This window comes from Mandrillus leucophaeus, unplaced genomic scaffold (genome assembly GCF_000951045.1).
Source record: "Mandrillus leucophaeus isolate KB7577 unplaced genomic scaffold, Mleu.le_1.0 Scaffold196, whole genome shotgun sequence".
Taxonomy (NCBI): Eukaryota; Metazoa; Chordata; class Mammalia; order Primates; family Cercopithecidae; genus Mandrillus; species Mandrillus leucophaeus.
Genome location: NW_012101987.1, coordinates 368717 through 380613, shown reverse-complemented (window position 1 = coordinate 380613; position 11897 = coordinate 368717). Strand labels below are relative to the sequence as shown.

Below are 11897 nucleotides of genomic sequence, written 5' to 3'. Positions count from 1 at the left end.
TATTTTATGGAAGTTTGGGTGATTTTACTTAAGAAATGAGTTTTTCTGAATGTGGCCACAAATTTCTACATCTGACTGCCATTTTCTGCTTTGTGCTTTGAGTTACTCTTTAAATGTGATTCTTTGACTTTCCTTTTGAAAGTTTTTATTTGGACTCTTAAACTAATTAAAATCCTTGTTTTTAGGAACTAAGAAGAAATGTGGAAATATTCAAGCACCTAGCTTAGGGGTTTTTTGGTTTTTTTTTTTTCCTTTTTTTTTTTTCCCCTGAGATAGAGTATCGCTCTTTCGCCCAGGCTGGAGTGGAGTGGCATGATCTTGGTTCACTGCAACCTTTGCCCCCTGGGTTCAAGCAATTCTCCTGCCTCAGCCTCCCAAGTAGCTGGGATTACGGGTGCCCACCGTAGCGCGCGGTTAATTTTGTGTTTTTAGTAGAAATGGGGTTTCACCTTTTTGGTCAGGCTGGTCTTGAACTCCTGACCTCAGGTGATCCACCCACCTTGGCCTCCCAAAGTGTTGGGATTACAGGCATGAGCCACTGCGCCCGGCGGCGGCGGGCTAGCTTAGTTTTTTGATAGCTAATTTTTATTGCCTTGCTAGAGAGGGCCAATTTTATAAATTAACCTGCCTGAATTCTGTCATGTCTTAAGTCTGGAAGTGGTAATGCTTTATTCATTTATTTTTTTATTTTATTTTAAAAATTGACAATTGTACATTCTTTAAATACTTAAGTCTGTACCAGTGTTAGCAACTAGCAAGAATATTTATCTTGCACACACGCACTCTCTCTTACTCATACACTCCCTCACCCTAGGCCCCCAATTAATGAAGTCTGTTGAATTTAGTTGATACTAGATAAAGCCAGGAAAGTATTTGTTCACAGTGTAGTTACTATGTTGCTTTCAACAGATACCTTATAATTGTTAAATACTACTTAAGGTGGTTTGCTTTGCCAGAACAGTAGTTAGCAAGCACAGCAAATGGTCTGGCTAACAGAACCAAAAAATTGATTAAACAAGTTATGAAAAGACTTTAATTTGGCAGATATATTTTTTTCCCTATTATTTCTTAGTAATCCTTTTCTTTTTAGGTTTTTAAATTTTTAATTTTTTTCCTCCTCCCTGTGATTACCTGTCAATTTTTTTTTTTAATAGCATTTTCTTTTTTTTTTTTGTCATCCACTATGATTTCCGGTAAGCAGTTGGGTAAACAAGAATCAGGTGTTAATACAAGTTACAGATGACAACCTGAGCTGATAAGATTGTTAATTTTTTAATCTCACTAAAGCATAGAAGATGAAATAATTGGGATTAGAAGACGTACTGGTGAAATAACTCAGGATTTGAAGGAGATAGGGTGGAAAATGTGCCATTACTTACTTGGATCCTTGCTAGTAATATTTTGTGCCTACCCTGAGAATATTTGGGGAGGTTAGGATCCAAGAACACTTACTGTCCAAGTGGAGGAGTGCCAGGTTAAGAAATGTGTGTATGTTCTAGAATAGTTAGCTTTGTCCAGTGGAAAAACTATTGTGGAGTCAGACAGGTTTCCACCCACTGCAGCACCCAGCTGAGTTGTCTGACCTTCCATGAGTCACTGTATTTTTTTAAATATATCAGGTTCACAGCCGTAAAGTAAGACTAAGTATCTGCTTCACAGAGTTGTTGAAAATTAAATGAAAAAGCCCAAGCACAGTGCTTGGCACACAGTATGGTTGTTTTTTGTTTTTGTTTTTGTTTTTTTTTCCACCTTCCTATAGTCCTAGAACCTTTTGAATTGGCTGTTGTTCAATGTCACTCTCCCTCCTTCCCTTTGTACACTGGGGGTTCTTTACCGAGATGTTGCCAGGCATTTGTAAATCTCTTGGAAGTACATGGGAATTGTTTTTAGTATGTGCATATGAGGGTGTTTTGGGGAGTGAGTAGGTTCATGGCTTTCTTCATATTCTTAAAGAAGCTTGTAATTACTTCTCCCACCTTCACTACCATGTAAGAATTAAGAACCACTGCTCCAGAGTAATTATTATAACTTCAGTGGTATCTCAGTAGTCTGGCCAAATTAAGTGTGCCTGGTAGAGGTGATTAAAAAAGAAAAGACAAATTTCAGCCTTTTGATTGTTTGCTGCTATCTTTTTTTATAAATTAATTTTTATTTTTATTTCAATAGTTTTGGGGGTATAGGTGTTTTTTGTTACATGGATAAGTTTTTCAGTGGTGATTTCTGAGATTTTGGTGCACCTGAGCAGTGTACACCATGTTCAATATGTAGTGTTTTATCCCATACCCTCCTCCAAACCTTCCTCCTTGAGTACCCAAAGTCCATGATATCATTCTTATACCTTTGCATCCTCATAGGTTAGGTCTCACTTGTAAGTGAGAACATACAATATTTGGTTTTCCATTCCTGAGCTACTTCACTTAGAATAATGGCTTCCAGCTCCATCCAAGTTGCTGTAAAAGACATTATTTCATTCCTTTTTATGGCTGAGTAGTATTCTATGGTATATATATATACTGCATTTTCTTTATTCACTCGTTAGTTGATGGACACTCAAGTTGGTTCCATATCTTTGCAATTGTGAATTGTGAATCGTGCTGCAATAAACTGTGCATGTGACTTTTTCATATGATGACTTCTTTTCTTTTGGGTAGATGCTCAGTAGTGGGATTGCTGGATCAAATGATAGTTTTATAATACTTTTAGTTCTTTAAGTAATCTCCATCCTGTTTTCCATAGTGGTGGTTCTAGTTTACATTCCCACCAGCAGTGTAAAAGTGTTCCCCTTTGGTCACATCCACACTAGCATCTATTGTTATATTGACTTTTTAATTATGGCCATTCTTGCAGGAGTAAGGGATGTCTCATTGTGATTTTAATTTGCATTTCCCTGATAATTAGTCATGTTGAGTATTTTTTCATATGTTTGTTGGCTATTTGTATATCTTCTTTTAAGAATTGTCTTTTCATGTCCTTTGCCCACTTTTTGATGGGATTATTTGTTTTTTTCTTGCTGATATGTTTGAGTTCCTTGTAGATTCTGGATATTAGTCTTTTGTTGGATGCTTAGTTTACGAACATTTTCTCCCACTCTGGATTGTCTGTTTACTCTGCTGGTTATTTATTTTGCTGTGCAGAAGCATTTTAGTTCAATTAGATCCCATTTATTCATTTTTGTTTTGTTGCATTTGCTTTTGGGGTGTTAGTCATGAATTCTTTGTCTAAGCCAGTGTCTAGAAGAGTTTTTCCAATGTTATCCTCTAGAATTTTTATGGTTTCAGGTCTTAGATTTAAGTCTTTGATCCATCTTGAGTTGATTTTTATATAAGGTGAGAGATGAGGATCCAGTTTCATTCTTCTACATGTGGCTTGCCGGTTTTCCCAGCGCCATTTGTTAAATAGGCAATCTTTTCCCAAATTTCTGTTTTTTTATGCTTTGTCGAAGATCAGGTGGGTGTATTTGGCTTTATTTCTGGGTTCTCTATTGTTCCATTGGTCTACGTGCCTATTTTTATACCTGTTTGCTGCTATCTTGATGTTTCAGCTTTCTTCTTAAATATATTCATAATTTTAGAGCAGGGCTTAAGTTTTTCATTATGAAGGAAAAAAAAATGTACTAGGGATCCTTTGATAATATGCATCATATATCTGAGTTAAAATAGTTTGATTAGTAAGGAAACTTAGGAGCATATCTTCTACTAAATTGAATTATACCTGCATCGATTTACCAGGGCATATTGTAGATGTGCTTATCTATAATAACAGTATTTGACTGTCTATTATAGGCAGGGTACTATGACTTTCCCCACTTCTTCCACAAGAGAGGAAGTGTTAGAGAACTCAGATCTTAGTCTGGGAAGTATCGTAGCATAGTAGTTACAATTAATATCTGGAGCCAAACTGCCTGGAATTTCAAATGGCACTGTGTCACTTACTGTGTGACCTTGGGCAAGATATTTACCCTCCTTATGCCTCATTTTCCACGTCTGTAATACATGGATAACAATTATCTCTGACTCACAGGGCATTATTGGCACCTGAGAATTAAATGAATTAATATTTGAGAAGCTCTTGGAACACTGCCCATTTCATTGTAAGTGCTGTAAAAACGTTAAATAAAAATATATAATCTAGTTAACAGAATACTTACACTCATGAAAAGATAATTTATAGTATAAGATAGTATAAGCTGCAGTAAATGTAGAGTTGATTCCCTAAAATTCTTTAGGATAGGAAAATTTAGTGTGCATTGCATGCATGAGTATAAGAGAACATGAAATTTCAGGGAAAAAGAGCCATATTTGGATAAGTGGAATTTAGATAGAGAACAGAGAATAGGCCCAAATTAGAGGGGAATTTTATGGGCAGAAGAATTGCAGAGGATGCAAAAAAGCCATACAAGTTGGAGAATAAGTAAAGAAATATTAGAAGCTATCATAAGAAGATAGATGTGGACACATTGTGGAAGTCTTTGGATATAAAGATAAGGCTTTGATACTTTTAATTGTAAATGCAGGCTCCCCAACTTTTATAAAGAAGCAGCTTATTAATGATTTTGTGAAAAGTGCATAGCACAGTACTTGGCAGAAAATGAACATTTAATAAATGTTAGCTCATATTAGCAGCAGTAGTAGAAATGACTGTCTAGTGTTTTTACTGTATGGATGGGCTATTTTTGTGAATTTTTAACTACTTACCTATTAATTGAACACAGATAATTTCATTGTTTTTGTTTTTCTGTATAATCAATGTTGTGATGTGTACCCTTTCCGTAAAAGTGTTTTGTGTATCCATAGTTCCTTAGGGGAGACTTAATACTGTCCTTTAAATTTACCATGGGAGAGTGGTGGGAAATTTCGGAGGGGACAGTAGAAAAGAAATGAGGGAGCTTTACCAACTCTGATGCACTCCCTTCTGAGAAATCTCTACAACACTCATGACCAAAAGGTTATGATATTAGCTATCAGCAGGGATATTGAAGCATACTTATTAAAAATGATAACCTATTAGGGAATCCTTCGATGAGTTGTAAGGTTTTTTTTGTTTTTTTTTTTTAAACCAGGGAAGCTTTGGGAAGATAATATGGCATGCAGAGTAGGGTGTGAGGTGAACCAGAGGTATTTATGTTATGACATAATAAGAGACTTGTGGTCATAGACCCCAGAGGAAATGTGAAGGCAAGGCTTGGTAGATTTTGGAAGCATATGGACTGACAGGGGCTTAAGAAGATAAATTTAAGGTTCTAAACTTCAATGAGAAGGCAAATGTGATCAAAATACTAAAATCAGAATGAAAATCCAATTTTGGGGAGAAGATTGGTTCAATCATACATGTATTTGAAAAAGAGGCATTTAAATTGACCTATCCATTAAATATTCGGATAGGATTCAGATTTTGTTTTTTTTTCCGTATGGCATTAATACTGAAACCATGAAAATGATTGAGTTCAGATAAATTATACAGCTAGTATGTAGCAAAGCTGAGATTCAGATCCACAGGTTCTGCTCCAAAGTTCATATTCTTAGCCCCTATGCTAGCATAAATGGGAGAAGTCATTTATTGTCGTAACATGTATTTGGTCTTTGCATTTTTCAGGTTAATTTGCTGTTTTGGCATTTAATTTATTTTTCTCCTTTTCTGTATAATTTTTATTTTATTTACTAAAATATCTTGAGGGTAGCTGGGGCCTTGAGGGCAGACATACATGTGTTTGAACCCAGCTCTGCAATGTAGACTCCTTAGTTAATCACTGCATCCAGTGGCCTTTTCTTAGTTCTGATTTTCTGTGGTGTGCCCATAGCAAAAAGACCTTCCTGAAATTGAGATTTCTTGAGTTTCTTTCCTTCAGTAATTCACTATCCTGACTTTTTATCTGTTTCACCTTTTTTGTACTTACTTCTATGTAAATACACCTAAATGTGACTGTCTCTACACAGGTCTTAACTCACCTCTCTATTCCTTTTTTTAAACTTGTCGGCTGACTCTGGATTCTGGATATATTTTGTCTTCAGTAACTCTTGATTCTGTTCTTTCTTTCCTATCTTCATGGTCTTAGTTCAGACCTCCTTTTTTATATTTTTCCCTAATTTTGTAATAGTGTTCTTTCTACCTATCTTTTCTAGTCCAACCTCCCTTCCTATCCTAGGGTCATTCTCTTAAAATATAGGTCTGTTTCCCCATTGCTTGAAACCATTCAGTGATTCTCCATTGTCAGTAGTCCTGTGTGTTCAAACAGTTGTTCTTTAGGATGAATTAGGTATTTTTATAGGAAAAAAAGGTTCAGTGCTATACAGAAGAAAATCAGGGAAAAAGAGTTCAAATGAATTTGGGAAATGCTTGTATAAATACAGTCAGCTAGCCTTCTGTTTAGCAGCATCCTAATGTGTTAATGTGCATTGTTAGTGTATAAAAATCAATAAATAGCATTTCCAAAGTATACCTGACGTGTGTGTGTGTGTCTAAATACATGTCTGGTGTCTTAGAACAAGTTTTATTGAGACTATAAGGTAAAGTCCATCTATGTAGTCTCATCTCTGGTATTGACCATACCCACTTGGAGTTCCCTGGGGGATGGGGTCAGGTATTTGAGGCTTCAGTGGCATCACTCATCTATCAGAAAAAACCCCTACTGCTCCTAAAGGGGAGATCATTACCTTCTCTCTGAAGCCTTCTTTGACTCATTCAGACAACTGTTACACTTCCTTTCTCAGTACTGTCTTTACGGTGTATTTGGCAAACCCTCCATTTTAGCAGTTATCACATGGAATTGTAATTCTCTTTATTTTTGTTTCTCTAATAGAGTGTAAAAGCTAGAACCATGTCCTTTCATTTCTCTGACTTTAATGCTTAGGATAATTACTGAATATATGTTAAACAATTGAGTTACGAAGTAATTGTGGAACCATTTTGAATAATATTGATATTTGTACATTAAGTAAACCACCAGTAAACATTTATTTTATCTTAGAAATCTCTTAAACTCTTTATTTCTGTGAGTAGATAAGGTAGCATCAAATTAAATGCTCTAGGGAAAATTTTGTTCCATTTAGATAAGGAAAAATATTAAGAAAAAGGTACTTATTTTCTGTGTATTTTTAATAACCTATGTTCAGAAAACATGATTTTTTTTTAGGTAAAAATGTAAATAATATCTTTAATGAAACAATTTCGATCATTAATTTGAAACTCGGTGATTACTTTTTCTCCCAGATAACTTTTACATTGAAATGATTCATTCATCTATAGTTGTTAGGATAAAGAACCGTATTTCATATGAAACATTGTTTAATGTATATTTCTCTTTTTAGGCATCATTCTTAACAAAGAAGTTAAATATTGGTGGGAAAAGAGTAAACCTTGCCATATGGGTAAGTGAGCTTTTTCAACTCTTATGCATGGAGACTTCTTCCTTTTTTCTTTTTTTTTTAAGTTTATTGGAGCTTAGCCACAACTTTTTTTTTTTTTTTATTTAAAAATAATCTTAAAATCTGGTTGAGAATTATATCTGGAATATAATTGAATATTTGAATATTGCTGTTATAACTTTTCAGCTGGAGAAGGGTCAACTCAGAAGGGTTCCACTTCAGAGAGAGGACAGGGTGGGTGGACAGCTTGCCTGGCCTTTTTTGCCCACCCTGTGTCTCCATATTCCAGCCTTCCAAGGGAATGACTGATGGAGAGTAGGGTGAGGATAATGGAGCAGGGTACTTGTTGACTGGTGATCTTGATGCATGTGCTGTTTCCCTGTCTCTCCCAGTGTGGGAACTTAAACTTAGGGCAGAACCTATTCCTGGCTTATAATACTGTGTTGGCTGTTTTGGCCCTCTGGCAACTGAACTGGTTTTTTAATGGGGTTGGGGAAGTTGCTGAGGAGGAGGAAGGTTGAGAGGGAAAAAGTAACTGTCGTATATCACTAAAACATTACATATTGGTCATAACTTAAAATTTTTTTGTGTGACCTGTTTTGCTGTTTTGTTTCTGTTAGGAGGGTTTTGTGGTTGTCTGTGACTTTATGCCATATTTTCCAATTAATCAAAAGTTCACCGTAGTTGCAATTGCAGATTTGTATTTTTCTTCTGATCTAATAAGCATTTGTTGCTTTCTTTAGGATACGGCAGGTCAAGAGAGATTCCATGCATTGGGTCCAATTTACTACAGAGATTCAAATGGAGCTATTTTAGTTTATGACATAACAGATGAAGATTCTTTTCAGAAGGTATATTATTTATGGGTAGATGTCTTAGAAGGACAATAGTAATTTTTCAAGTATCCATTAATATACTTTTGTTCACTAATGTGATTAGTTTTGTTTTTAAAAATAAAGTATATAATTTGTGCATAACTGGTGACAACTTACATTTTATTTTTCTTTTCACCTACAACATGGAGGTATACTCCTATGTTTAATGAAATATTTAATTCATATGAATTAATTTATGTTAGAATAATTAATGGCTTATTACATGGCTTTCTCAAATATTAAGGAAGGAAAATACTTGAAGGTGAGCTTCAGAAAAATATGGGGGCTTTTGTTTCTCCCTCTTATGGAAAAATCACACTTATTTCCTTAATTCCATAGGCATTGGGCTCTTAAACTTGGTGTGGCTGGACAAGTTCCTTTACTGTGAAGAGAAAAAAGGAGGAGCAAAATCACATTTAAGCTTTTTCCTTGCCAAATATAATAAAAGTTTTAAAAGGACAGTCTTAAAATTATCTCATTAGTTTACTTCCCTTCAAATACACACCACAAATGTATGACTCTTAAAGTTGTTTGGGACCAAAAATGAGTTACCATTTAATTTACCTCTGACTGTAATTTATTTCATCACAGTCAGATGGGTTACTTATTTGACCTTTCCTCCTAAAGCTGTTCTTGGAATATGTCAACAATGTGTAACCACAGGGAGTAATGCCAAGGAAGAAGCTTGTCATGCCTTGACTTACAGGCTTGTTCTTGGTAAAATTACTTGTTTGTTTTTTCTCTTTATTTTTTTTCCCAGTTAAATCTGATAGAGCAGATATACAAGTTAGCCCTTGGGTTATTAACGATATTGGAAAAGCTTAACCCGAGAAGTAGAAAATGAAACAATAGGTACCTTGTAGATTTAATGATTTTTAAAAGTTATTTTGGTGCTGCTGTTTGTTACCTCCCTCCTGACTTTTTGCATGAAAAGACATAGTTTAAGTATTTATTAAGAGAAGATTGAGGCCAGGCACAGTGGCTCACACTGTAATCCCAGCACTTTGGGAAGTCGAGGAGGGCAGATCACTTGAGGTCAGGAGTTCGAGACCAGCCCAGCCAACATGGTGAAATCCCATCTATACTAAAAATATTAGCTGGGTGTGGTGGCACATGCCTACAATCTTAGCTACTTGGGAGGCTGAGGCAGGAGAATTGCTTAAACCAGGGAGGCAGAGATTGCAGTGAGCCTAGATCGCGCCACTGAACTCCAGCCTGGGTGACAGAGCGAGATGCCATCTCAAAAAAAAAAAAAAAAAAAAGATTGAGTCATTTAGGTTGAAAAGTGACCAGTTCTCTACTGCTATGTAACAAAACTCCCAAAATTTTTGACTTAAAACAGTAACTTATTATTTCTCATGATTCTGTGGGTTGACCAGGCAGGTTCACTGCTCTTTGTGATGTCACTGGAGTCACTCATAGAGCTGCACTGAACTGGGAGTTTGGCTGGGGCTGGAATATCCAAGGAGGCCTAGTTCTCCATCTGGCCTCTCACTATATCTGGTGTCTTATCGTCCAGTACTGTATGTGCTCTCTCATTATTCTGTGTTCTACCTTAAGCTTTTTATATGACAACTGGATCCCAAGAGGGCCTGGTAGAAGCTACCAGGCCCTCTTAAGGCTTAAGTCTGGGATTGGCACAGCATTACTTCTGCCACATTGTCTTGTCAAAGCAGGTTACAAAGCCAGCCCAAATTCAGAGGGTGGGGAATTTGACTCTGCCATATTTGATGGGAGGATTGACAAAGAATTTGTGACCATCTCTAACTCACCAAAAATGTATGGGGTAAAGAATAGATAGAGTGCTTGTGGAGGGGTATCTAATTTGAAATGACTAACAAACTTTTTTTTAAAAAAATGATTAGATTAGTAGGTTGTGATACTATATGCACATGGAAGAGAGGAATACATAATTAGATTCTGCTGTGTTTCTTTTGAGGTGATGAAGATGTATATTTTATGCCAATATGGTCAAATTTTTCTTATGTGAAATCAATAAAGAGTGGAAGTTAAATGCTTTGAAAACTTTATACATATATGTGAATGAAACAAAAAGGTAGGGCTATACTGAGAAAACTGTCATTCAGTGCTGCTATAAAGATAATGTGATGATAACTACCTTTGCTTTTGTAAGGATTTTGGGTTTGCCAAAGGTAGTTCCTCTGCATTCTGTAGAGAATAGGAATGTGGAAGTGTTACATTTGTACACCATAAGACCAGATGCACAGTAAGTGGTTACCACATAGCTAATGTAATTTTTGGAATTTACAGATACACGTGTATTTTTTCAGGAGGGTATATAAGTTCAGTGTGATTTGGTTACATCCATATTAAATTTCATTGCAAAGAATGAAGGCAGGTGTCCAAGTTTGCCTTTTATTCTGTTATTATAATCAACATTTAAAATCATGAGTTCAAAAGCGTTATCTACTTAATTCCAGTTTACTGCCAACTGTGTCTACTATTATGCTGCATTCATACCGGAGAATCAGTTCATAACTGGAGTTATTGTATATCATTAGTTCTCTACAGGGGATGACAATGCCTGGAGACATCTTTGGTTGTCACAACTGGCGGATGCTCTTGGCATCTAGTGGTAGGAAGTCAGGGATGTTACTAAACATCATACATTGCACAGGACACTGCCTCACAACAAAGAATTATCTGTACTAAAATGTCAGTATTGCCAAGGTTGCAAAACCCTGTCATACACTAAATGATGAAATTATTTTAGCACTGTTAATTTTTTTAGTGCTTATATAAATTATTTATTTTTTGTCTTTTATTATGTGACACTGAAGCTCCTATGCCCTCTATTTAGGAATCAATTAGGGTACAAAAGACTGTTTTAAACCCACATATTCCTAAGTCCAAAGTGACACTGGTGATCTATATTGTAAAGCATCTATTATCAGAAGCTGGAGTTGATACGCTTTTTCTCTAGTGAATAGCTTTGCTTGGATCTGTGGAAGACTGATGCAAGTTTATAGTAAGAGTTGCTTCTGTGTATTTTTCCATTGTTGTGTTTATGTGTATATGGTTTGCAATACTATCTGGCAATAAATGATTCTTCAGTGAATCATTTCTGGTAATAACTAAATAATATAGACTCTTAAAATTCTGAGGTATTTTGATAGTGTTAAGTTTTTGGATGTTGTGATAGTAGTAATTCTAACAGGATTTGTTTTAATGTGTGCTCTTTTGTATATACAGGTAAAAAACTGGGTCAAAGAATTACGGAAAATGTTGGGAAATGAAATCTGTTTATGTATAGTTGGTAAGCATCTTACTTTTTTTTTTAAAGAAGTCATTTGTTTCCTTAATGTTTTATTGAAGACATTATAAACAAGTAATTTTTGTTTTAAAGTTATATGAGAAAGGAAGAATGACATATTAATATAAATATTTTAGAATAATTTAGGATTTAGCCTGGTGCAGTGGCTCATGCCTGTAATCCCAGCACCTTGGGAGGCCAAAGTTGTTGGATCACCTGAAGTCAGGAGTTCAAGACCTGCCTGGTCAACATAGTGAAACGCTGTCTCTATAAAAATACCAAAAAAAAAAATAGCTGGACATGGTGGTGCATGCCTGTAATCCCAGCACTTGGGAGGCTGAGGTGGGAGAATTGCTTGAATCCAGGAGGCAGAGGGTGCAGTGAGCC

General features: G+C 35.7%; 1 protein-coding gene across 1 annotated transcript in view; it reads left to right on the top strand.

Moving 5' to 3' along the window:
• RAB21 (RAB21, member RAS oncogene family) overlaps positions 1-11897 on the top strand; it is a 32382-nt gene that overhangs the window by 9144 nt on the left and 11341 nt on the right. The window contains exons 2-4 of the mRNA XM_011978507.1: positions 7305-7364; positions 8105-8212; positions 11450-11513. Of these exons, the coding sequence (XP_011833897.1) occupies positions 7305-7364; positions 8105-8212; positions 11450-11513 (232 nt within the window). The remainder of the gene's footprint in view (positions 1-7304; positions 7365-8104; positions 8213-11449; positions 11514-11897) is intronic.